The 26,852-nt window shown below is 47.5% G+C and overlaps 2 protein-coding genes across 2 annotated transcripts in view; both read left to right on the top strand.

The window, feature by feature from the left end:
• Nucleotides 1-4,467, top strand: part of bmpr2b (bone morphogenetic protein receptor, type II b (serine/threonine kinase)) — a 34,531-nt gene extending 30,064 nt beyond the window's left edge. The window contains 2 exon segments of the mRNA XM_047046618.1: nt 53-1,064; nt 1,901-4,467. Of these exon segments, the coding sequence (XP_046902574.1) occupies nt 53-1,064; nt 1,901-2,178 (1,290 nt within the window). The 3' untranslated portion in view covers nt 2,179-4,467.
• Nucleotides 4,468-5,120: 653 nt separating this feature from the next.
• fam117bb (family with sequence similarity 117 member Bb) lies at nt 5,121-26,675 on the top strand. Its single transcript, XM_047046619.1, has 8 exons — nt 5,121-6,760; nt 11,098-11,282; nt 17,664-17,759; nt 19,362-19,475; nt 23,998-24,132; nt 24,288-24,537; nt 24,709-24,829; nt 25,012-26,675. The coding sequence occupies exons 1-8, from the start codon at nt 5,863-5,865 to the stop codon at nt 25,283-25,285; spliced, it is 2,073 nt and encodes a 690-aa protein (XP_046902575.1). The 5' UTR covers nt 5,121-5,862; the 3' UTR covers nt 25,286-26,675.
• The last annotated feature ends 177 nt before the right edge of the window (nt 26,676-26,852 follow it).

Below are 26,852 nucleotides of genomic sequence, written 5' to 3'. Positions count from 1 at the left end.
AGCGTCTGCTAAACAATGACTAAATGTACAAATGTAAATCTGTTCTCCTCAGGTGACAGCCTCCGGGTCTCAGAGTGACTACGGGGCTGGGGCCAGCAGTCTGGGAGACCCCCCAGCCTCCATGTACCCCCTGCCCAAGCAGCAGAACCTGCCCAAGCGCCCCACCAGCCTGCCCCTGCACGCCAAGGCCAAGGAAGCCGCCGCCTCCAGGCTCAAACTGGGCAAGCACAAGTCCAACCTGCGCCAGGTGGAGACGGGCGTGGCCAAGATGAACACGGTGACCATCGCGCCGGCAGGCGAGCCTCACCTGGTCACCATGAGCAACAACGCCCCACCCCAAGGAGCACGCAGCGGGGCGGCGGCGGTCGTGGTTGTCAACGGTTACGCCGGGGTGGCTGCCGGGCCGTATGGGACGAGTAACCCGGCCGGGCCCCAGGAGGGGGAGAGGGGCGAGGGGTCGCTGCTGCAGAACCAGCTGAGCGGGGATGACGGACGTCTGAACATCAACATCAACTCCAGCCCTGACGAACACGAGCCGCTGCTCCGCAGGGAACAGCCCGCCGCACGTGACCACCAGAGGCCAGCCAATCATCTGGCGGGACGCACCAACTCCAACAACAACAACAACAGCTACAGCCATGCCCAAGGACTCGGACTGGATCTACGAGGGGAGAACTACCATCCACCAGCCCGAGCTAAGACCCTCGCCCCGGCCTGTGCCCCAGCCTCTGCCCCAGTCCCAGCCTCTTCCCCAGTCCCAGCCTCTGCCCCAGCCTCTGCCCCAGTCCCAGCCTCTGCCCCAGTCCCAGCCTCTGCCCCAGCCTCTGCCCTAGCCTCTGCCCCAGTCCCAGCCTCTGCCCCAGTCGCAGCTACTGCCCCCACCACTGCCCCAGCGCCTACCCTAACCTCAGTCCCAGTCTCTGTTCCTGCCTCAGTCCTCTCCCCAGCTGCAGCCCCAGATCCAGAGGCCAAGGGCGAGGCCCAGCTGAGGCAGCCTAAACCCAGGAGGCCTGAGAGGCCCAACTCCCTGGACCTGTCCGCCTCTTCTCTGGACAGCTCCTCAGGTGAGGCCAAAGAAGACTGAACCATGTGTGTTTGTGTGATGCGTGTGTGTGTACACGTGTGTGAACGCGTGTGTGTAATGAGGTAGGGAGACAGGCTTTTTTTTTACTTTGTGATAGAGATCACCCAGGAAGCTAGTCTTCACAACCCCATCAAGAGTCGACAGGAATATAGACACAATGTTCTGAGGATTAGCCTGCACTGTAGAGGAAGACTCGCCCACAACACTCACAACTTTGGAATTTCCTTCCCTTGCGACAGTAGAATGTCCAGTGTACTGACTGATAAGAGGCTTCCAGAATGTTCTGCCTCAGTGCTGAGGGCTAGTGTGCTGAGGGTGGAGATCCTGCACTGATGGCTGTGTGTGGGCCAGAGCCAACTCTGATGCAGAACCACAACAGGAACTTGCTGGACATGATCGCCCAGGGTGCCAGGAAGTGTTTACTCTCAACACACACACATGCAGAAAGGGGGTGCAACCAGGGGGGAATCAAGGAGAATTTGTGCTCAAACTCAAACGGCCTCCAGGGTTTTGGCTTGTTGCAAAGGGCGTGTTTGATCTGTAAATGTCAGAATGTGCTACTTCCATGTGTTTTTTCTTTTGTTTCTTTGTTAGTTTAAAAAGGAACTCACTGAGTGTTAGAGTTTGTGACTTGTGTCTAGAATTCTGCAGTGATATTTCTAACCCACTAGAGAGCAGCATTCAGTACCTAAGCACACATATTGCTTAAGGTAGCCTATGTGAATGTTTCCAAAGGCTATGAGTATTGCCTAGTAGAACAAACACTTTGGGATGTACACTTATCTGTGTGTGTGTGTGTGTGTTTGTGTGTTACAGGTGATGGCTCGTTACTAGACGGTAAGAACGGGTCGGGTGAGAAGATCAAACGCCGTGTGAAGACCCCGTACTCCCTGAAGAGATTGCGCCCAGCCACCTGGGTCGTCTCCACGGATACCATGTTCGACTCAGAGGTCAACAACAATAAAGGCTTGACCAATCAGGGCCCAGCGAGCACCAGCCGCTCCAAATCCAGCACAGCCGTGTTCCTGGTGGGTGGGGCTGGGAGCGCCACTGCTACGATGACCTCTGACCCCCACAACATGACCTGCCTGTGACCTTTAACCCACACCTGGGAAAGTGGCTAGAGGAGACTGTCGGCCACAGGTTCTTGAAGTTTCACGAGATCTGGTTCAAATTTAGTAAGATTGGACGTGATTGGACAAAATGACTCTGCGAGAGAAGGAGTTGAGCACTTAAAAAGGTCATGGTGTTGTCATGAATTTCTTCTGCTTTCTTTTTTTATCTGAAGAAATTTGCTTTAAACACAGAACCCAGCTATGCAGCGACATCCCCTTCAAATGCTTCCATGTATTTGTTGTGTCCCATGGATCATTCTGTGATGTTGTGTATGGCTGTGTGAAACATTGTTTGTTTTGTTGCACTTTTAAGGCAATCTTAATCACCAAGTGAGGTCTGTCTCCTGTAACCATGGTATCTTGGTCTTGGTAACACAGAGGAGAGACAATGATTCTAACAATCAGTAACTGCTCCCATGGATACGAGTGTGTGTCCATGTAAAACTAGGCTGACAATGACAGAGGCAGTGGTCTTTAAGACAGGGTAGGTTTCACTGCTACATGCTTGACTCGTTTTAACATCTATACCCTTGTGTTTCATATTTTTTTATGTGCAATAGGCTTTAGCTATGAGGTGCTTTTTCTTATGTATTCTTATGTTTTATTTTCGCAGCAACCATTTTTGTTATGACTTTGTAAACAGTGCACTTATTAAGAGTTTGTAGTTAGTAGAGTCGGATCAACCAACCTTGAATGAGCGAACAGAAACATACCTAGATGACAATCTTTTACCTTCCCACCAATCCCATCCCAATCGGAGAAGGAAAAGCTACCAATCAAATCTAGAGAATGTGTCTGGACCGGGGCTTGTGATTTGATTTTGTACAGCAGAAACTGTTGCACTCTGAAGCAACCTTCCAACAACTAGCCTCTACCAGGGGACACATGGGATTTCATTCTGTTACAAAACTATAAATCTTAGACAGTTTACCAAAAATAAAATAAATGTAATCTTGCCTGAGTAGTAAACTGGCCATTTAACAAGGGACTCGCACCAGAAACCCTCATGGCAAGAATCCTGAACGCAAGACAATACTGTACTGTCGGGCTTGCGCCCTCGTTTGGTGCAAATGTCAATCCCTGCCTTCAGACGAGAAAGAGGGTTAGTTACAGTGTGTCATTCCTTGAGCTGTCATACATGTGTGTGTTTTTCCTGTATGTCTTATTTCCTGTGTGCATCATTATGGCATCATACTATCTCTCTCTCTCTCTCTCTAAAGAGGGGGACCTGTACAGGTCAGCCGACCAATAGGAGACCTTCTATCTGATGCCCTGTTATAAGCTATGAATGATATTGTGAACAACAAAGTAAATTATACATAAGTACAAACTAATCTCTTATTGTACACACCTGAAATGTATAGAATCTAAACTGTAGATGGACACATCAGTAAGCTCATAGCATTTGTTTTTAGGTGATTTTGTCGGAAACCTTCAGTTTCTCAAGTTTGCGTTTTGCAATAGTTCAGTTCAGTGTGTCGGGGTCAGCGGCTGGAGGCTGAATGAACTCAACGTCCACTGTGTGATGCCTCTTGCCATGAAAAGTTTCTGTGCTGGATGTTCTCAATGTTTGGCCTCTGTTTGATTTTGGGTTGTATCTCAATTCCTTCAAAGCAAACCTGGTAAATCCAGGCCTAAAATATAAGAACCTCCTCATGTTCTATACCCAAATACTCTATATCTGAATATCTGGCTGCCAAGCTACCATACAAACTATACAAGTAAGGCTAATGGGGATAGTCACAACAAGTTTTGAAGCACTGATGAACATTTAGAAGAGATCAACATTTTAGATTTATGGCCGGAAGTAATTATTGGTATGTTGAACGAGTCCAAGTTGACCAAGATAGACTAAAACAGATTCAAGTGAGGTTGTGTCATTTCACCATACCTGTATCGATGTCCCTTTAGTGGAGCACTGGGCTTGCCTGACTTTACTGTGTGTAAGTATGTATTATAGCGTCTCCCTAAGTGTAAATACTCCTGTATATAGTCCTGTTAATGCTATATATACATATTGCTCAACTGTTGCTATGGGACCAACAATAATGCTACAGTACTATGAAATCTGGTCGTCAGTTAACCATAGTCTGTGTGACTGCATATACGGTAGTCCTCATCACGCATGCAGACACTCATGTTAGGGGTCATGAATAAACCCTACCAAAAGGACAAGAAAGGTTTATTAAAAGCTGGTTTTACAAAATGGCGGGTGGACTCGATTTGACTAGGAGATAGTCAAAGGGAATCAAAACCGCCCCAAATAAATCTGATCAATACCATGCTGAACAATACATTCTTGCGTTCTAGATATTGACACTTTTAAACTTTGACTCTTAAAGAAATGTCCTTTTTAAAGAAAGAAAAAGCAAAGACACTATTGTCTGTCACCTCCTAGAGGAGAAGAAGAATGAAGCAAAATGTGTTTGACCGACGGTGTGTGTGAATGAAGGGTATGTTTAAGTGACTTGTTGTCTTTTTCTCTGAATTCGTGTTGGAGAGACAGGCTCTGCTGAACCGTTTCAAGCCACGGAAATGTTTTCTATTGAAGTTTGTAAAAAATAAAAAGGAAAAAGAGCTGCTTTGAAAAGAAAAAAGAACAAATGATAAGTCATTGCTCTATAGTCTGCTCAAAACATGTTACAATTCCATGTAGAGGAGAAAAAACTTGCTGTACAACCCTGCATTATTCAGTTGATTAAAGATTATATTATTGAAAATAAGATATCTTGGTTTGAGATATTTATTCTGACCACTGCATTCCAAAGCACATTAATGGGTAATGGCATCCAACATAAAATCAAGCACCAGAAACATAATTGTACATTCTCATTATATACCCACTGCATACTACTGAAATAAGTCATTTATGAACATTATATATTCAGTAGTATTATCAACCACTGAGAGGAACCTGTGAATGATTTGACCACATGAGGGTGTCATTTTCTGACACATGGGCCTACCTCTCTCAGTCTTTGTTCAGAGCACATGCTCCAGAGACCTAAGAAGTTTCCCACATTTTGGTAAAATGTTATTGTTAATAGACTGGAGGAGAGTCAATATGAATCACTTCGGATAAAACATTGAAAAAAGTTGCTGGGGAGTTGGTTAAATGCTGTGATTAGATGTGACGAGGTTACTTCCTCAAGTCCAAATCATTTAATGCCTTGCTTTGGAAGAATGCCTTGGTAGACGATGTAACTCATTTAATAGCATTTATTAACATTTAGATTATTTATATCAAGTGCATATGTATTGTCATCGAGTCATAACCCCATTTGTTGTCAACAGAAAGTTGTCCGAAAAATGCATCTATAGTTTGTGTTCGGTGATGTGAAGGGCGGGACTTGAGAAACCAGGCGGCCAGTGACAAATTCCCACTGTGGGTAGGTGAGCCAATGATATGCTGAGAGGGCAGGGTCGACCGAGATCCTTATGTGCGTGGCGAGAAAGTTGCAGTTAGTTTACTACAGAGGCTGGGGCAAATGGTCTGGGAACTGTTGAGGTAGGGGACAAAACAGTTAGATGGGTTATTTCTCGAAAGGGGTACCAAAGGCTTTTTTTTTGACTACGTTGTTGAACTACATCTATATACGCATGCTGAACTTGGTACAACTGTTTATGCTTTGTTAGCTCAACAGGATTGTTCTTATTGGCATAATGTCTCAAAGAATTAGGAGAAACGGGTCGCCGACTTCGAATTGTTTGTCCATAAGTGGCAGCGCAACCGGTGGTGGTGTCGGTGTCACCGGAGGCCCGGGAGCTTCTGGGAGCAACGCAGGAATGAATTTGTTTAGTCGTCTTCTACCCATGAAGGCTACGGTTCCGTTTCAGCTCAGACCGCAGACACAGCCCCCCCTGCAGTCCAAGTCGCTTCACAGTGCCGACAGTGGAGGCGGCAGCCCCACTCACACGTCCAACAATAACAACGGTAATGGTAAATTCCACAGTAGTTCAGGCGAGGCACCTGGAATGCGCACGCAGACTTCACTTAGCCGAAGCCCCACTCGTGCTGTCTCGGTCAGCTCCACAGCTGTTTCAGCCATCCCACTGTCCTCCTCGTCCCCGTCTCCATCCAATGTCGGTCCCACAGGCTCTATGTGCCTCCAAACCGGGACAGCCTCCCCTTCTTTGAGAGCCAGCCCCACCAACACGACTGCATCATCAACGAGCAGCTCCGGGACATTCCGAGCCGCTCAAACACAATCACCTCTTCTTCCAGCATCACCGATACAACAACTGACTTTTCCGATGGTGTCGCCGCACAGTAACACTCACAGCTACCACAGCGGCACGGCTAGTGTCAACTTATGCAGCCTCTGTGTGCCGCATGTCTCAGTCGCCGGAGGCTCCCCATGCTACTCACCCACCCAGCAGCACTGGCAATCAGACTACTCAGTGGTGACAGCCTCCCTACAGCTTCTTCAACCCTATTCGGCCTCGCCACCTTCATCCTCATCCTTGAGTAACCAGAGGGGTAGAGCGGTGCAGTCACAACGGTGGTCACCCGAGCAAGACAGACAGTCCCCAGAGCGCGTCAGTCCCGGCTCGCCTGATGGTAAAGTTCAACAACATGCGGTTATTATAACTACGTTAACATACAGTCTGCTATAAGTTTAATCAGTATTAATAGCAATGCTCAAACTTTAGTCCAGACTGTTGCTCATTCCAAATTACACATGTTGCTGCCGTTTATAAATGTTCCTATATGCAAATAATCCCTTTACGTTTCTGTGTTGGTTATCTTAAAGTTTAGAAATAGCCTACAGGTTGGGTGGCACGCAAGTGCAGGCACGTGCTGGCTTATACTCTTACAATTCTCTTGCCATCGAATTACTTTCCAGGAAGAGTCTCATGGAAAAAATATTGATTCAATTTATTGTTGAATTTATGTTAAGTTATCAAGCTGTGCCCAGTTATGAATGATGGCCACACATGGTTAGCTCACAAGTTAGTCATGAGGCTAAAGGCTTAGATTGATATCTGATGTATGGTGGCCTGATGATCCAGGCCACCTGAGAGGTGACAGTGACAGAGAAGACTACATAGTTTACTGGATGTCTGCCTGCTGCAGGTACCTCTCATGATGACTGTGAAATACCCCTGAGCCTTTAACAGATTAGCATCATGTCTACTGTCATGCTGTTGCATGTCCTGTTCCAGTGTTTCCCACACACAGACTAATTTGTGGCGGTGCGCCACAGAATCAACACCGGCCGCCACACATTGCGTTTCGTAAAACATTTTTTTTTAATCGCTATTTAGGTTCAAACACGCAGCGTATTCGTTCAGCTGCATTTCCTTTCCCCTGCTCTCCCTCGGTCTCTCTGTCACTCATGCGTCTTTCCCACATATGCACACAGTCACTACGTCAGCACACGTTAACAACAATGCATACACATGCCGTTCTAGTAAGACCGACAGATATCAGCGAGCCTTCAGCATTAGTGCCGTAGCTAAAAGTCGAGGAAAGTTGAGGCTACTTTTCGCTAAGTACCTTACTCACATTTACATTTAGTCATTTAGCAGACGCTCTTATCCAGAGCGACTTACAGTACTCGAAGTTTCCCCTTCGTTCTTTTGGTGAGAAGTCTCAAGAGCTAGCTACTTACTCGGCGTCATGGAGCCAACCAGTTAAATAGTTGTTTACCACTAGCGTTGCTACATGCATAATGCAGAAATGATGTTAGTTGTTGTTAATTTGTGAAGGTGTGAATCATTTTGGATTAATATTTAATGTAACAAATTATTAACAAATTAACTGTGTAACGAATTATTAACGAAGGAATTATTACGACACGACCCCCCCCCCCCCCCCCCCCCCCCCCCCGGTCTGACAACCCCCACCCCTCCCCGCCACAATTAGATTTCTAATCTGTGGGAAACACTGCCTGTTCAGTGTATTTTCCTATATGTATATACACCCCACCAAAGTACTACTTATCTCTGCATACAAGGTATTAATAGCAGCCACAGAACTGGAAAAACCCATCTGGTTGAAAATGTAACAAAGCGTGCGTGCGTGCGTGCGCGTGTTTGGAGGTGGTGGGGAAGTTGCAAAGTAAGGAAGGGAGTGTACCATGCATCATAAAACTGAAAAGACAAATGTGAACCCTCTTGTGTACTGAACCTCAGGTCAGTAAGGGTTTGCTGTCTGGAGCAGAGTTGAGGTCTAGTATGGAGCTGGAGGAGGTAGGGGGTCTAGTATGGAGCTGGAGGAGGGAGGGGGGTCTAGCGTGGAGCTGGAGGAGGGAGGGGGTCTAGCGTGGAGCTGGAGGAGGGAGGGGGTCTAGTATGGAGCTGGAGGAGGGAGGGGGTCTAGTATGGAGCTGGAGGAGGGAGGGGGTCTAGTATGGAGCTGGAGGAGGGAGGGGGTCTAGTATGGAGCTGGAGGAGGGAGGGGGTCTAGTATGGAGCTGGAGGAGGGAGGGGGTCTAGCGTGGAGCTGGAGGAGGGAGGGGGTCTAGTATGGAGCTGGAGGAGGGAGGGGGTCTAGCGTGGAGCTGGAGGAACATGTGTAGACCTCCGGTGACCATGTTTTGTTCCTTCTGATTTTCCCATTAATCCTTTATTAATACAAAGTAGTTTGACCATACATACTGCTCAGTGGATTAATAAAGTATGATTAAATCTGGGGATTATTTTAATTCCAGTCTCTGGAGATCATGGTAATTGGCTCCAGAGAGGACTGATCATGGGTTTACTGGGGCCTCTGTCCGGCTCCAGAATCATTGCTTCACTAGCCTCAACTAAACACACCATCATCTATGCGGATGGATTGTTTTCATCCTATAACAGGCATTTTCCACTGCTCAGTCAGTCCACAGTCTGTACCCAAAGAGCCCTGTAACTTTCCAGATGATAAACACACAGTATCCATGCTTGTGCTGCAAAAACAGATGGCTTGCAGGAGGACAAGAGATGGAGAGAATGTAACACAGGAAGGACCAAGATGGGGGATAGACACATTTCATTTACATTTAGTAGACGCTCTTATCCAGAGTGACTTACAGTAAGTACAGGGACATTCCCCGAGGCAAGTAGGGTTCAAGTGCCTTGCCCAAGGACACAACTTCATTTGGCACGGCCAGAATCGAACCGGCAACCTTCTGAGCCCGATTCCTTAACCGCTCAGCTATCTGATCCCCAGATCTCACATTTGAACAGTAGCCAAGAAGCAAACCCACCATTGCAGCATAAGAAACATGTTAAATCACATTCCTTTCTTGGTTTGCTGGAATGGATTTGGGGTGGAAGGAGACAAGTGAAGGGAGGTTAGTTGTCAGTTCCCTGTCGCTGGCCGATGGGCCAGGCTTGTGAGGAGAAGGCCCCAGATAAGTCTGAGGTCTGGAGCTTATCTTTGAGTGTTAGTGAACCAGGTTGGATCCCAGGAATGTTCTGAAATGATTGCAAAGACCACTATCTATTCTGGCTTTTTCTAGGCAGGAGATAAAGAAGTATTTGCGTATGTGTAGGGGGGGAGGGGGAAGAATCAAAACATATGTTTTCCGGTAGGTATGTGGCAGTGTGTATAGTCTGGCTGAGAATAAGGGTGAACTTGAGATAACCACAGTATATGCCCTAGCATGCCAGTTTGGTTTGTTTTAGGTGGGTGTGTTTGAGAGAATCCTCACATACATGCATACACACACACACTCTCTCTTTCTTACACTGTCTCTCTTTCTCTTGTAAAGGTAGATGGCCCATGACAAAGGTGTGGCCAGTCAAGAACTGACTCAAAGGGTGGTGTGTGTGTGTGTGTTTAAACTCTTACTGCATTACAATTGCGGTATGTGTTTGAGTTCAGACTTCCTCTGAATCCCTGGCCTTTTCATGAAGCTGTCTTTGCGATGCTGTGATGTACACTTCTACTGTATGGGTTCGCTGTCTGTGCATCTCTGCTATGAACTTTGGTGGTAGCTTTTTCACTCAGTATGTTTGTTCACACAGTGTGTTTGTGTGCGCGCGTGTGCGCGTGTGTGTATATGAGTTGCCAGGAGGGGAAATGGCAAACAAGCAATGCTAATGATGATTCCATTTTACCCCAGGTTAGCTCCCCTGATAGTTCTTGAAGAAAATAGCTTTCATGCACTTAACATAGACACACACACTGGCTGTGTTACTGGCAACACTAGGGAGAGCTTTCGGAAAAATAACATCTTGAAAACGGCGCTCGTCATTTGTTGAAATCCTGGGCATTCTCTATTGACTTACTCAAAATGGCAGCTGTTGTCGGTTTGGTTTCTCTCTAAGTCTCTCCTCACTCAGCGTGGCTGAATGTCCCGTCAGTGGTGTCGGTTTCCTGGAGAGAATGGTGATAAGAGAAGTGTGGAAAGGGGGCAGAAGGAGGGCGTCTTTGAAAACCGGTGAACAGTGCAATCGATGGCGGTCTGACGGAGAGAAAGGGGGGGTGTGGGGGTGGGACAGTTATGAGCAGACTCTTGAGAGAATGTAGGTCAAAACAAACAGGTTGTTTCCTCGAAGCCCCCTGTCTCAGCTCAGCCAGTCATTAGTTAATCAGCTTTAGGTTGGGTTGAGAGGACCAGTGCCACAGTGTGCACCAGTACTCCCAGCTTACACTCCCAATCTGCTGTCTGCCAGGCTGGATAAACACCCCAACCATCTCATCAAACTGTTGTTTTGGGCCTTAGGAGTAATTGCACAGACCCAATGTTACACACTGACATCAAAATCAGGAGCTGTCACACACAGCTAAGGCATTCATTCATGAACTCCCTTTCTATTGTAAAGTATCTATATTCTGTCATACACAATCAATACATGATGCTCCTTTCCTGCGAAGGACCTACAAAGTTTAAACTCATCAACAACAGTTTCTGTTCTTGTACCTAAATGTATGCATACTAATCCCAATGTGTGTTTCTTTTTCTCTAGAGAGAGCCAGGCACTCCCTGGCTGGCCTGTCCTCCTCTTCCTCCTCCTCTTCCTCCTCCTCCACTAGTTGTATCCGTCGCACGTCCTCTCTGGACGCCCTGACGGGACCCTACCTGTCCGGACACTGGCCCCGCGATGCAGCCCATGCTCCCTGTGGACCCTTCATGAGAGACAAATCCACACAGGTAGTACACATCCCCCCCCCACTGACCAAGCATTTGAAACAACAGTCCTTGTACAACTTGCACTTCCAACTATATATATGTATATGTATGAGGGGAATATATATATATACATATACATATATTATACACACGAGAGCATGCACGCACACACACACACTGTAAAGAGACAATCATTTATTTTCCAGGTTATTGTTATTTACAGAAATGGAACAGAATAACACATCCTCATCATATCTCATTCATGTCAAAACACAATAATGATTGTAATAATAACTCAAGCCTTTTAACTAGGAAATGGTTGTAACAAACGTTTTTTTACAAGATATGCGAGAGGATAGAAAGAGACAGACAGAGGGACAGAGAGATACAGTAAGATAGAGAGAAACTATTAAAGAGAGAGACAGAGAGGGGAAGAGAGGAAGCCTCTCCCCAGCCAACAGAGCGATGAGAGGAAACAACAGCATATTTCTGGTGAGCGTTCTGGTGTGCCAGACAGCCCACTGTCATGGCTGCATACTTTCCTACCCCTTTTCTCTTTTTCCTCTGTTTGAAGAAGGCAGGGTCTTATCCTGCCATCCTCCTCCTGCTCGAAGCTCAGAGAGGCGGAGGATGTTTGTTGTCATTTTACTTTGACCCCCCCCCCACACACACACATTCAGTTAACTTATTATTATTATGATATAAAAAATGTTCCCCCCAAAAAACTGCTTCTCTCTGTTGTGGGTCTAAGTGGCAGCCTGTTGTGGTGTCCCTCGAGATGAAACTTCCCCTATTCAGACCTAAAACTCTCCCTTCCCCAAACCCTTTCCCGGACAGACACTCTTAACACCCTCTTACACAAACACACTTTCGTCCAGCAGCCTCTTGCCTAAACCCACACACTTCCAATATACTGACATTCAAACACACACTCTCAAACAAACACATGGTCTACCAACCTCCTCCTACCTGAACCCACACACTCACCAGTCTTTCATACAAACACAGACACATACTGTGGAAACTAGGTCCCAGAGTGTGGAATGTGGTCGACATTTACTGAGTTCCATCCCTGAACACTTCGCCAAAACAACCAGATTCAGAATCAGGTCAATGCTAGGAGTTGCCATGGAGCTTGACTCACACCTAGTGACCAAACAACAACACAGGAACCAGGCCTAAGCATGCCTCAGGTCCCAGTGGACCCGGTGAACCGTTCTCACCCACAGCAGTAAACACATAGACTTACTGTACAGCATGTGAACGGAAGAGTCTTAAACTAGTGCTCCTGTTTAGTGTCAGCCAACCCAACGTAGATAAAACTTTAATGATCTTAAAAGACTTGAAGAAGACCTCATGTCAGGTTAATGTACCAACAGTATCATGTTAGAAAGTAGTTCAGCCAGTCAGCAATGTCACATATACTTCTTTATCTGTGTGATCAGTGTAAACCCGTCCTTCAGGCTACTTCTGTTATGCTAGGTTATGTAGTGTTATATTAGCAGCCGTTCATGGTGCTGTAGCTGGGGTGTTGACCTGATAACAACAGCAGCTTGTATTTCAGGCTCTTTGTCTGGCCTCCTCAGAAAGTGCCATAAAAGGCAACCGGAGATATGAGGCTTAGCCAGAATCACACTGCAGTGGAAAATGGTCATTATCATTCTGTACCAAAGCAACCTGAGCAGACATGTAGCTCCTCCACTCCTGAGGTGTGTTCAAGAGCACAGGGTGGGATGGCGTGGGAGGTGGGAGGAGTTAGAAATGTTTCATGTTGAGGGGTAGTGATAGATACAGGCTTCTCAAAAACTGGAGCCCGGTCTAAAATTACAGCAGTGCGTGCCTGGGGGTCAGCTGAGCCCATAAACCCAGGAATAACAGGAGCTTTTGGGCTGTTATCACTGCTCCTTTCACACAGCGCAGCACCAAAGGGCTGGCTACAGTGGCGTCGCCCTCAGCGGAGCTTGACTGTCTGAGCCTGGACATGAACCTGGATTGGAACCTACGTATGGACCTGGAGCATAGTCAGTGATATAGGGGGAGGGTGTGACAGTGAGAGGAGTCCGGGGGGGGGGGGGGACCGGTAGCCTAGAGGGAGAACACCCTCCTGGGTCTCATAAGAACCACATGGCGGGTCAAGATTGCTACCTCACATCGTGCTGCGATCACAGGAAGATAATTAAAGGCCAAAGATTATTATAAACTTATTGAATCATCTGCTGATGTTTTTCTTATCTGATGGTGCCGTTGAAGAACTGGTAAACCCTGTTGTCATCAGTAATAAGGATATTTCAAGGACAGTGCTGCATGGCTGGAAAGTATGTGTTGTTTGATGTTGGCGTTGAGGCAGGACTGCAGCTCCACAGACTCCATCATGCAGCGCTGTCACACTGGAAACAAGAAAGAGCTTTTTGTCATGCTAATTCCATCTCCCTCTCTGACAAGCAAAACATCTCAGCTATGTTCTCCAGACACTTGTCTTTCTAGAGGCCTGTGGTGAGCTTGCAGGCAGACAGGGAGGCTACACCCCCCCTCCCCCCATCTACGATCCCCCCCCACACCCCTAGAGTGCCCTCAGGTCCCCTGTCCTCAAGCAGCGAGCCAGCATCAGAGCTGGTAGAAGAATGGTTCAGCTCTGACAACTCTCTGCCTGCTGTGTCACATGCAACGCCCATAGAGAGAAAAGGGGGAGGTGTGTGTACGCATGCCTGTGTGTTGTGTACAGCTCTATAGGATATTCTGGATGATAAATATACAGCATTTGTTTGAACCCTATCTCTGTCATCAGGTCAGTCTGTGTGGCCTTCAATTCTTTGCACTATCCTAGGGTATTCCCTAAACCACAAAAGAGCATCTTTAGTATACACAGATTTCCTTCTCAGCCTCGCCTCATGAGTAAGAACTCATGAGAAGGAGTGTTTACAGAAATAGGTGGACTTTTAATCCACCTTCCATCTTGACTGTATTTATGGAGTTCGAAGCTTAGGAGGTTTGCTTGTGTCGTCTCAGTCCAGGCATGTTTCATATTAGACCTCTGGATTGTTTTGACTTCATCTCCTGTGTTGGTTTCCACGGGCTGACTGTTGTTACATCACAGGCCCTGGGCCTCTACCCATGACCAGGCTTCAAAGAGGGCCTAAACCCAGCCTACCCTCGGCACATAAAGAGCCCTTTGTCTCCTGCATTAGGCTACTCCACTCTGCTCTACCCACAGCCCCAGACTCCCAGCCCCATACAGTAACCCAGGTTTTCCAGACCCAGAATCCACTCAAGACTTAGACCCAGACTCAACCTCAACCCTAGCTCCAGACTCTGCCTCGGCCCCGTCCCCATGCCTCAGCACAAGCGCTATAAGCCCCCCAGTCTGAGCCTCAGTCCCCACTGCTCCAGCCCACCAGCTCCCCGTCCCCCTAATCCACAGCCCCTCAGATCTACTGTAACTACACACTCCAAGTTGACGCTCTCTCTCTCTCTCTCTCTCTCTCTGTCTTGGAGCACATGCTACATGAGGAACCCGAACCCGCACACAGTAATTGCCTTTTACCAAGTATTTTTACAGGGTGTGTAGGGGATTTCAGATCCCGTCTGGCAGTTTGTGGCCTCAGTGTTTGAGGAGAAAGCCAGACCTATGCAGTGGAGGAAGGTTGTTCGCTCAGCTAAATGACCGTGGGTACATATGACCGACCCAGACAGATGGACAGTAGACACACAGACACTGTCTCAGGATGCTGCAAGACTTCTCGTTCTCGACCCATAGTGTGTATCCATCTGTCTCTCTCTCTGTTGCGTTCTCTGTTCCTGTCCACGCTCCTGCCCTTCTCTCTTGTCTTTTCGCCCAAAAAATGTAATCCTCCCTCTCCTCTCCTCCCCATCCTCTCCTCCCTCCTGTGCAGTCCTCCCAGCTGGTGCACAGAGCTGTCTCTGTGTGCCTGGCCATCCGCCGGCCAGCCAGTTCAGCTGGAAATCTTAAACTTGTGGGAAGGAGAGGAAGTGATCTCTGGCAGGGTTCTGGAGGTCCGGGGGCTGTGAGAGCCAGTCAGTAGCCCAGCCTCAGGCCTCCCTATCAGGCAGACAACAGGCCCAGTCATGCCTCCCTCTCCACACACCCGGGGTCCCTGTACACCAGGCTGAAACAGGAGCCTGGAGAGGGACACTGGAGTGGCACAGAGAATGAAAGAAGCCAACAGTTCATTATTTATCACTGATCAATTCACAGCCTGTCAACTTGGCCAGCCAACTAGCCCAGACAGACACTTTCTCTGGCTCTTCCCTGGAGACCAAAGGAGGTCAGCAGTTAGCAGCCCCAGCTGCTCCACCACCACCTACATTACTTAAGCTTGACGAATGTCCAGTTGTGTCAGTGATGTTTCGAACAGGATTATCAGTGAGACACAGATTTTAAAAACGACTTTGCTGAAACACCTATTTTAGATGGAGAGATGGGTTAGGAGACGAGAGAGAGAGGAAATGGCAGGGATAACTAGAGGGAGAATGGAATGATGGAAAGAAGAATGAAGAGACTGAGGGATGAGAGGGAGAGAGTGATGTGTTCATCGGTGTGTATTTGTTTTGTGCAAAGATTCAGTCACCCTAGGAAGTAGTATTATTCCAGTTGATGTTGCAATCAGGCAGGGGTTATGTAAATTGATACCATGTGTGAAATGGTCGAACAAACTGAATATAGGCTTATTGCCTAAACAGTTGGAGACCAAGGATCAACTTATGTTGATGGTTGGAGTGTAGTATTTCACTAATTGCATTTAAAAGAGAGACTCCGCATTTGGACAAGTCACTTCTTATTGCTTCCAGACGTGGTGTTTGATGATCCAGTCCTATTGATCTGCCCTGGCAATCTGAAGGGTTCCAGACTGCCCTCCATGTTTGTTTTTCTATTGAGTTCAGTGCAGTGTACCGGCCAGAGCATGTTTGGGTAATGGCCTGTGTGTGTGTGTGTGCATGTATGTTACTAGGCTAGTAGGATAATGTGTTGTTGTAGCACCATCTTTTCGGGCCTGAGGTGTTTTTGTGTGTTCCTGGACCGAGACTATAAATCCACCACTCGCTGTCCTTAAAGCAGCAGTTTAAACTACAGCCAGGAGAGTGTAAACTACAGTCATTGAAGTGGAGAAAGAAGGAGAGAGAGAGTGAGAGAGAGGGAACGAGAGTAGAGCAGGAATTTTCCAAAGGAAGGAGGCATTCAGTTGGTTTGGTTCACAGGCGCATAAGAGCTGTAATTACAGGTTTATGAGGAGAGGCTGTTTCTGCTGCATGGTGCAAGAGAGAGAGAGAGAATCAGGAACGTTGTTGATTTCTGGCCAAACTCACACACAGAAGTGTTGTTAAGTACTTCTGTGTTTTTTTGTGTGTGTTGCCATGGAGTTTGAAACCACAGTTCTCCAAGTTAGTCTTACCAACTGCTTTGGTAAGCAGTTACACTTTTGGTGTAATCGTATGGTAACATTTCAGTAAACATGGAGGCTGTGTCTCTGCATGTTTACAGTCCAGTGTTCCAGATCATATATTCCTTGTGTTTACAGAAAGTTCTCATTCCGATACAGCCTGCTGTTTCTCCTCTGCAGAGCCTTACTATGCTAGACAGGGAGACTGGAGCTGGCTGCATACAGCCAGCGTTTGCTTTGGCCCGACTGTACTGCTTGATGACTTGGATGAGTAGGGGTTGGAACCATTTGGGATGACTTAATTGGTTCCATTTTCCAGAAAAGCTCAATCGAGCACAGTTTAAGTGTAATCTGGTAAGGACTTGACGGATTTGCCTTTCCTAAAATCCAGCAGATTGAGTTGGTGGTGAAGGATCAACTTGTGTACTTGGCGTGCTCTGTTGAAGGGAGTTGCATCATCATCACAGCTTCAGTTGTTTTTTTTTCTCCCTCTGGGCCTCCTTGGCACAGCTAAACTCTGAAGAACGCTGACACACACTCCCCAACATGACAAACTAAAATCCTTAAAGATGGCTGATTCAGAAACGCAGCTTTAATAAAGCAGCATTTAAATGCGAGCAGGGCTTGATGGCTACCAAACAGACCAGGCTCCATAGTAATGGGCCACAGAGCAACGCGGTGAAAAGGCTTTGTCAGTTTGTTTGTCATCTCTGTGACCCCCCTGCTTGCCCCAATCCTCCCATTAACTACCCCACCTCCCCCTGAAGCACCCCACCTCCCCCATCCTCACCCCCCCCCCAACCAAGCCTACCCCAACCCTATAATGTTCTAGAAGTTAGAATAAGAAATAAGTCTGGACAAAACCTGTTTATAAAAGCTTGTTTATTGTGAAGCCTCGTTGTCACAACTGTTTGTTAGGTTAACACAATAAAGATGTTCTACAATTATTGTAATATGTTAACAAACTCTTGTGTGTGTGTGTGTGTGTGTGTGTGGGCATCTCCAGACCCCCAGCGCCTGGACAGATGAATGTTCAGAGGAGAAGAAGACAGACTCCCACAAGCGGTCGACCTCCTGGGGAAGCACTGACCAGCTTAAGGAGGTCAGAGACGCTAGCAGGACACACACATTCACACTAACACACACACACACACACAGACGCGTTTAGGACCTTCTCTCTTCCTCCAGCTCCTCCACCCCTTCTTTGTTCTATTCAGAGGGGCTAGAAAGGAGGTTGGGAGCAGTGGTGGGTGGGGGTGAGGAGGGGGCATCTCTGGCTGCCCTCACCCCTCTATGGGGGGGGCTGTGAATGTGGTTGGCCTGGTGGGGGGGCCAATGATGGGTGGGAGGGGGGCAGGGGGCGCAGGTCATGGCAGACTGTGTGTCATTATCATATTATTCGGAATCTTCAGTGAACCGCGAGTAGCCCTGGTGTCAACTCACATTACACCCCCCAGTCCTCCACGGTTACCTCTTCTGTATGACTGGCAAGTTTATAAACTCACCCTCAACCTATTCTTCCTCCTCTCTTTGTCTCTGTCCGTCTCTGTCTGGGTGTCACTGGTCACAGATCCTCCTGGATCACAGCCATCCTTGGATATCTCGTTTGGTCTCTCTCCACTAAACTGTGTCGTGTCTTTTTAGTTTGATCAACTGTCAATATCCTGGTTTACTCCGCATGGCACCCTCTCTGTGTCACCTTGCAGCCTCTCACAGTAATTTGCCGGGAATCACATGACGGCGCTTTTGAAACATTCCTTCTTCCTCTGTCAGCAGCTGAACTCAATAGGGAACTTGGCGAACATTTGTCATATTTCTCTGGAACTGTTTTCATCACAATAATGAGAAACAGAGAAAAGATACACAAAGTTAATTTGGATTGACAAATACTCTGGTCTCAGTGAAGCATAGTTATGAATGCTGCAGTCCAGGGGGGCTATTCTCTGCTCCTTGGGAATGTGCGTGTGTGTGTGTCTGTCCTCTTGGGAAGGGGAGATTCTCATGCCTCCCAACCATTGTGTTGGATATAATGAAGGAGACATTATGCTAACGTGTCATTAAGTAGCCTGGTGCTACTAGCTCTGATTTATTGATTAAACGACCGAAGACCTTATTATCAATAGGACATCCGATTCCCTCCCCTTGATGGCTGGATCACACACACACACACAGAAGGGATTCTAGGGGCAGATGTAGAGGGAAGGGTTGACCCCAGCAGGGTTGTGTGTGGCGTTGGCGTGGGTCTGTTTGTGGGTGTGTTTGTAGAGCATAATCACCCTGGAATGTTTCGGGACAAGACCTGCATGGGCTGACACAAAGAAAATCTGAATCTATGAAATATTGTACAATAAACAAATGTACATTGTTATTTTACCACATTTTTGAACAGTAACTAATGTTTTACAACCAGTAGAATAGTAAAAAAAAAACAATATATATATATATATATATATATATATAACAATATATATACTGCATTTCCCAGTGCTTTTCTCTGTTGTCTAATTTTGATTGTGCCTCTCGCTCTGCCTCTCACTTTCTATGTCTCTCTTTCTCTCTCTCCTTATACCTCTTTCTATGCCTTTCTTTCTCTGTCCCCTTATACCTTTCTTTCAATGCCTGTCTTTCTCTCTCTCTCCTTATACCTCTCTCTCCTTATACCTCTCTCTTTCTGTGGCTCTCTCTCATGTGTCTCTCCTCACAGATTGCAAAGTTGCGTCAGCAGCTCCAGCGCAGCAAGCACAGCAGCCGTCACCATCGTGACAAGGACCGCAAGTCACCCTTCAATGGCAAACATGCCGCCATCCACCAATCACAGGTGAGATCACCCTCCCAACACAAAGGGTTGCTGTGGTAACCATTAACCACTCTGCCATCCACCAATCACAAGTGAGCTGGCACGCCTCAGGGGATGAGAGGAAGGGGCTACTGTGTGAGCAGTTGCTACGGTGACCCTGGCGTATTCACTTTTCTTTTCTCTGTTCATCATCACCTGGATGAGAAGACACAATAGCAGAAGGACTTGGTCAAGTGCATTGCATGTAATGCATTGTTTACTGAGGCCACTGATAGTGATGACATGGAGTTTCAGTGGCATGGTTCGGAGTGTGTGTGTGTGTGTGTGTGTATCATGAGCCCAGTGGTCGAAGGGCAGAGCTGGACAACGTTGAGCCCCAGGGGAACAGATGTCTCCAAACTGAGCCACGAGGCGAGGAGTTTAGAAGCGGGGGGGAAGCGTGCCTTGATTTGTGTGCCTGTTGCTCTGTGAATGCCTGCGTGCGTCTTCTGTTGGTGTCAGTGTGCATGCGCTCGTGTTTGCTCAACGCTCCTCATGTGTGTCTGTGAGTGTCTGAGCGCGTGTCCGGGTGTGTGTGTGTGTGTGTGTGTGTGTTGTGGGGCTTAATAGCCAGCGCCAGGTGCAGCAATGGAGGCTGAAAGGCTTCTCTTCATGAGGAGTGAATTAGTGAATAAATTAGTGTGTGTTCTCCAGGGGCCTCTCGCTCTGCGATCTGCTCTGTCCTCGCCTGTTTTGTGTTTGTCCATGAATTAGAGCAGCATGTGGCCAGTGTGACGCTGCCTCTTTCCCTACTGTACCCTGCCTGCCAGTCAATTAAAGGACACACTCTAGACAGCCTGTGTGTGTGTGTGTGTGTATATGTGCGCGTGCATGCGTGTGCTCCCGTGCGTGTCTGTCTGTGTGTGTGTGTGAGACTACGGGTGGGGTACTTGTGGGTTCTGGGTTTTTTTGTTCCTGTGCCTGTGGCAGACTGATGCACCATCTGTCGCTGTGTAGGGATCAGCCCACGATATTCTACCCTGTCAACCGGTTGACAAAAACATGCTTAATCAGCCCTGTACCGCAGGGTCTGTGGCTGTCTGTACCTGTATGATGGATTTCTGTGTGTTGGATACTTCATCCAGATAGCAGAGAGATCGGGAGAGGAGCACAGTCAAGTCTTTGATGCGCTCGTGTAAAACATTGTTCCCCAGGCCTTACACACAGCCCAGCTTCTCTCCTGCTGAAAGATGGAAACGGAAATTCTACGAAAATGAATTCCCTGGAAAACTTGAGCTTCCATTCTAGGAAAATGTCATGTTCAGTAGGATAGCAATCGTCCAGAGCATATGTTTCTACTCTATATTAATCATTAGGTTGAACAATGCATCAATATTTTATGAACAAGTGTGTGTGTGTGTTACTATATGTGTGTCCAGATGCCTGCAGTTTCTCCTCATAGCAGGGGTAGTGGGAGTGTTTTACCAGTTCTCGGGTTTATTTGCTCTGGGTTTTTCCCTGTCTCGGCCCAGTCTCTGGTTCCTATTAGCTGTAATGGGGAGCAGCTGAGTAGGAGGTTTAGACTGGACACTACCTCCAGCCACGGCCCTTAGCTGCCCACATAGCCTAATCATAGTAGCTCTGGGGTTGTTTGGAGTGTGTGTGTTAGTACTATGCCTGTCAACTGTGTGTTTGTGTTCCTTCAGTGAGCTCAGGAGTGGACCCCCAGCCTTGCGTCTAGATTGAACTCTAGCCCCAGGCTCTCCAGTGGCCTAACACTGGGGATGCATATTAGTAGTCTCCAGTGAAATCCTCTACCTGCCTAGTACTGCTCGTCTGTCCTGACAAATCACGACCAATGTGACAACCCCCCTAGTTAGAGGGATTTTCGGTCTTATCAGAAATGCTGATTTCTGCAAATCCCGCTCAGTCCATTGCAGGTAAAGTAAGGAAGGAAAGGACACTTCCATAGTTTATTGAAGCTCAACCATGAAGCAGAAAGATCCGTTTTTTTAATTGGCTCAGTGAGATGAATAATGGTTATTCCCTGGTGTGTATGTGTGTAGTTGGCACAAAGCTACACACCTGCCCCTGTCTAAAGGAGCATGCCCCACTCCCCCCAGGCCTTTCCAGCTCGTTTCCTCTGGGATGTGGGGGCTGATTGATGTAAACGCTCCTGGATAGAGAACTCACACAGTGACCTCTGGAGAGAGGCAGGGCCACGCTATGGACAAGAGCAGAGGAAGGGGGCTGCACCCTGCTCACTGTGGATGTGTCGGGGGAGTGGAGGGGGTAGGGGTTTGTGGTGTGTGTGTGTGTGTGTGCATGTTTTATCGTGAGGGGGGGAGGGGGGGGCTGCGGTGTGTGTGCATGTGCAAAAAGCTCTTTTATGTTTTCAAAAAGGAGCTAAAGATGAAGTGGCAGTCATGAAGCGGCTTTCTTCCCAGAAATAAAAGGAGGGCTGGAAAGAAAAGGAATGGAAGAAAAGAAAGCAAAGCTGGATGGATGGAGGGAGAAAAAACAAGCTTATAGGCCGGGCAGGCAGGCAGGCAGCAGTGCTGGAGTATTATCCCCTTGTTGCTGGCAGAGGGGTCAGGTCAGCTGTGCCTCTTGAAGTCCTGGACCACAGCCACCAGACAGACGGTCTATTGAGCTGTACAGTAGACCATACAGCGAGAGCTGACTGTTGTTCAGCTCAGACTGTCCACACACATCTTAGTAGTAACTATAGCTCACATTCAGAGTCTCCTCAGGACTGCCCTGGCCACATTTGAATTTGCTAACATGCGTCCTTCCTTCCCTATCTGATTGTATTTAATAAAACACGGTTGGAGAGATGCGGAGCAGAATCCAGAGAGGTCCAGTCATGGCTAAAGGGTGCTTACTCCCCCTCTGAGTATATCCTGTCCCAAGATCTCCTAGTTCATTCTCAACAGGAAGCCAGTAGGCCTACCAATCAGCAGGGATCAGGCCTGTTTGTGTCGTTTTCACTCTGTCAACACTCTCCTCCCAGTCCTCCCTCAGTCTGGGAGTCATGTGAAAGTTAGTATGAGGTCTCAGAGAGATCTGAGAGGGTAAATGTTAGTCTAGTAGAGTTCTGTGTGGGGGGGAAGCTGTGGAGTGTGGGATGGGCCCTCTGTTTGGAGAGCCAGAATAGGGAACAACAGCACCCACTGGTGGCAGATATGAGAATTGTGGTGAGAGAGGCCATGTTGTTTTTACCACCCCATTCATACCAGTGAAACAGCAATGAATTACTGTCTGCTTGGGATGAATCAACACAGATGTTTTAGCTGGGTTACTTGTAAAAAGAAAAGGTTGTATTTCTCTTTCTTTTACAGTGTTTGGTCTGGGTTGTTCCAGAATCTGCCTCACTTTGATTTGATGCCATAGATTTTATAGGAGGATCCTGTACCTTTTTTTTGTTGTATACGTGTGGTTTTATGTTTGTGTGACTGTGCGTCACCTCTCCCTGTGAAAAGCTCTCTTAAAAGGGAATAGTCTAATGAATCACATGGGTTTATAAGTCCAAACTAGTCAAATGAATAGGGACATGATTGGCTTCAAAGAGATTCCTGTGCCTGGCTTGCAGTGTCAGACCAGGCATGGTAACCAGCAATCTGACAAACACAAGCACTGCCAATGATTTTAATGTGCTGTGTTTGTCTAAGTACAGTTTTTGGTGTTTGTTGTATGGTTTGTATGTCTGTCAGGTTATGAAGGGTTGTCCATGAAATGCAATGGATCAAGTTTCAATCTCTAAAACATGTTTTACTTATATCGCACTGGTGGTCAGAACATTATTGATGTAAAAGTCTCCCCTCCCCCAACTAGCTTCAGCTCTTCGCTCTGTCTGTCTCTCACATTAGAAGACAACAGGCAAGATGGCTGCCACTCTGCTGGTGGTTTAGTTCTTGACCCAAAAAGCATCCAATGAAGTTTCCCTGAGTCATCTGCTATTGTTGAGACCAGTGGGGGATCTGACCTTGCCCTGTCCCCTGGGACTAGCAACGAGGACACAGCCAAGCCTCCTCCTCTCCCTCCTCCTCCTACTTTTCTTCTTCCTCCTAGCATGGCTGATTTATCTGCTTTTGTCGTTGTGCTGATGACCTGAAGGTCACTGGGGTTTGGCTTCGTTAGTAGCCAGCTATAAAGGGCTATTGGTCAGTGGAGCAAAAATATCTTGACATGAACTTGGGTCAGAGAAAAGATTCATTTCAGGAATACGTGTTGCATGTTGAAGTCGATGTAACAATTTTTTTGGGTCAAGAGTTTATTGTGCCTCCAACTGCCTGCTGAGATGTAGGAAACACTTAGAGATGAACTACTACCAGACAAGCCCACACACTGTCTGCGCACACGCATATCATGGTGCAGTGTTAATTTAAGCAGTTTGGTGTTATCGCTTTGTTGTTTTCTCGTTGAGTGGTAGGACTATTGTGATGCTAATGCTGGGCTCATCCAAGTCATGAAAGACACCGAGAGCCTCTCAACTCTGAACAGGGCCCCTATAGAATCCCTGAGAGCACACGTAGTAAACCTCATCCGCCTTCGTCCGCTCCAGGCTCCAGTCCCAAAGAGTGTCCTCATCCCCGTCCCCAAGACCTCGGTGTCGCGCTTCCGGAACAGCGTGGAAGGCCTGAACCAGGAGATCGAGAGGATCATCATCAGAGACCCGGCTGAGAGGGAGCAGCTCATGGTGAGGACGGGGACAACCCGGCTCTCCTGGTGGAGAGGCGTTCGTTCGGCCAGTACAGAGTTCCATATCAGGGCTCCTTTGTTACCATTAGGGACTCCTAAAGGAATGACTATCTGTTAGCGAGGCTTAAGGTTGTCCCTCCGCTGTGTGTCCAGGCCCAGGACGTCCCAGATGGGCGCCGTGCCCCCCCGCCTCTGTGCCAGCACTGCAGCAGCTCCCGGAGCATCAACACCCAGACCCCCTCGGCCACCGCCGGCACCAACGCCGGTGGTAACCAGAGCAACGGCAGCAGCCGCTCTCATTCGGTGTCGCCCAACTTCCTGGCTGTCGCCAACGATGACGCGGAGGGAGAAGGAGAGGACGGGAGTCCCAGTGAGGAGCTGCTGAACGAGGGCAGAGAGAAAGGTGAGGACGTTCCCCCACTCACACATTCAAGCCAACTTATACATATTCATTGAGAAAGCTGGAAACTGACCTCTGAAACCTGAACCGGGGACCTTTACACCAACGGAAGTGGAGCTAATCAGAGAGACTGAATGAATAAGTACTCATGATATCCAACTGTTTTTCCCCTAGATGTGTGTCCCAGCTCTCCTCTGCCAAAGTACGCTTCATCCCCCAAACCCAACAACAGCTACATGTTCAAACGAGAGCCTCCAGAGGGATGCGAGAGAGTCAAGGTCTTCGAGGAAACACAGTCAGTGATCTTAGCTCCACTTCTCATGCACATCGTGATTGTTTTGGCCATGATCCTCCTAGCTTGTGGGCTAATGTTAGTACTCCCAGCCTGTCAAACCTTGAAACAGAGATAGGTCCCGTCAGCAGCTTGAGACAGCCATGGCATGATTTGCAGTTCTAACTGTGTTGTTCTCCTCCCAGGGCCAAGCGAGGGCAGGAGATCCCGGCGTTCTTATCTCCGGACAAGAACAAGGTCAACTTCATCCCTAACAGTGGCTCTGCCTTCTGCCTGGTCAGCATCCTCAAGCCCCTTCTCCCCACGGCCGAGCTCAACCTGAAGGCTCCTGCAGTGGGGGGCAGCCTGTCCCCCCTCCCCCTGGACCAGGACCCCAGAATGTCTAGAGGAACCAGCGCCTTCATTCAGCAGCCCTCCTCTCTCCCACTCTCCAGGCGCCTGGAGGAAACTGAGAGCTAGATCTCCCCTCGTGGCAGCCAGAAACGACCAGAACCGGAATCCTCAGAACAAGACCCAGAACAACTCAGAACATGTCCTGAATCTGAATCATGTCCTGAATCAGAACATGTCCTGAATCTGAATCATGTCCTGAATCAGAACATGTCCTGAATCTGAATCATGTCCTGAATCTGCCATACTCTGACTGATTTGATCAAATAGCAGAAAGTACTTCTAACACTGTCTGCTTGTGATTGTCTGGATGGGGGAGAAATGAAAGAGCATGTGTGTGCTATGCAGCTTTGTAGTTGATACAGAATAGTGAAATAGAGGGTGTAGGGTCACCTGCATGTAGCATTCTATTCTCAGGATAGAGTTAGATGCTGTACAGATACTATGCTATAACCTCTGACACGACACCTTGGATGGATAGGTGATATACTTTCTTCCTCTACCTGCATGGTAGGGCATTCTTATGCACGCGCACACTCACATACACACAGGAGCCTTAGGTTGCAAACACCCTCTCTCAAGTGGCAGTGGTCGCCATCTTGCAAGGATCGAAAATAGCCTTTATTTTATAACATTTTTGCAGTGGAGCATTATATGAAAACGTATTGCTTTTAAGCTAGAACTGCAATTGTCTTTGAGGCCAAGAGACATGGCTTAAGTGGCTGTGTGCTTCCAGGTTGATGAAGGTCCCAGGAGTCTTCTGTCAGTAGTCACAGGATTGCTCAGCAGAGTTCTGGAACCCTCCTGGTTAAAATGTTCCGGCTGTGGCTCAGCCAGGCAAGCTCAATAGAAACTGCTGGAGTAGTGAAGGATGACCCGCTGGTCTGGGGCTGAGTAGTCAGACTGTGACTAAGAGATGTTGGCCCCAGGTTTCTAGCCATGTGCTTTATCAAATGAATATGGTTCTGCTTTAAGAAATATATGTATATATGCACAGTATGACTAACCGAAGTTTGGATTGTGGAGGAAATGAGGCTAGTTTACATGATTCTTGTGCATTAATGACATCAATACCGAGCATAAAAAAAACAATCTTGCCAAGAGTTATAACAGTTATTAAAACTTTTTTTTTCTTCCAAGACATAGTTGTTGAAATATCTTTTAACGTGATTTCCTTGTGTTATCGGATCTTTCAAAATTTCAGACTCACAGTATCAGTAACAATAAGTGCCCTGAATCAAGTGGGACAGCCTCCTCCATTCTACTTTGACTAGCGACAAACTGAGGATGTCGCACAGAATAAGTGCATTTATGAATATTTATGGACTGGAGGTTCAGACACAGGGATTCAGTTATGTGTGCTGGAGAAACAAAATGATGAACTGTAATGAGACATGCGTGGAGTTAGGTGGGTGAAAAGGGAGAGAAGGTTTAAAAAAAAAAAACAGACAGATTGCTCTGAATGACAAAGCAAAACTACTATCGAGAAAAGGCCAAGTCCGTAATGCATACAGTGTAGGTTGCTCTGCGGCTAAGGGGAAGCTTAGATTATACCATATAGTTGTCAATCAGAGATACGTATATTCTGTTAGCATTTCTGGTTTCTGTCTGTTTGCCTGTAAGGTGTTATGTGCTT

This window comes from Hypomesus transpacificus, chromosome 23 (genome assembly GCF_021917145.1).
Source record: "Hypomesus transpacificus isolate Combined female chromosome 23, fHypTra1, whole genome shotgun sequence".
Classification (NCBI taxonomy): domain Eukaryota; kingdom Metazoa; phylum Chordata; class Actinopteri; order Osmeriformes; family Osmeridae; genus Hypomesus; species Hypomesus transpacificus.
Note: the sequence above shows the minus strand (reverse complement) of the source record. Positions and strands in the feature narration are given on the sequence as shown.

Coding starts and splice junctions, on each gene's coding strand:
- fam117bb (XM_047046619.1), top strand. CDS start 5,863: ATGTCTCAAAGAATTAGGAGAAACGGGTCGCCGACTTCGAATTGTTTG. Junction 24,133..24,287: donor CTGAGAGGGAGCAGCTCATG/GTGAGGACGGGG, acceptor CTGTGTGTCCAG/GCCCAGGACGTCCCAGATGG. Junction 24,830..25,011: donor AAGGTCTTCGAGGAAACACA/GTCAGTGATCTT, acceptor TTCTCCTCCCAG/GGCCAAGCGAGGGCAGGAGA.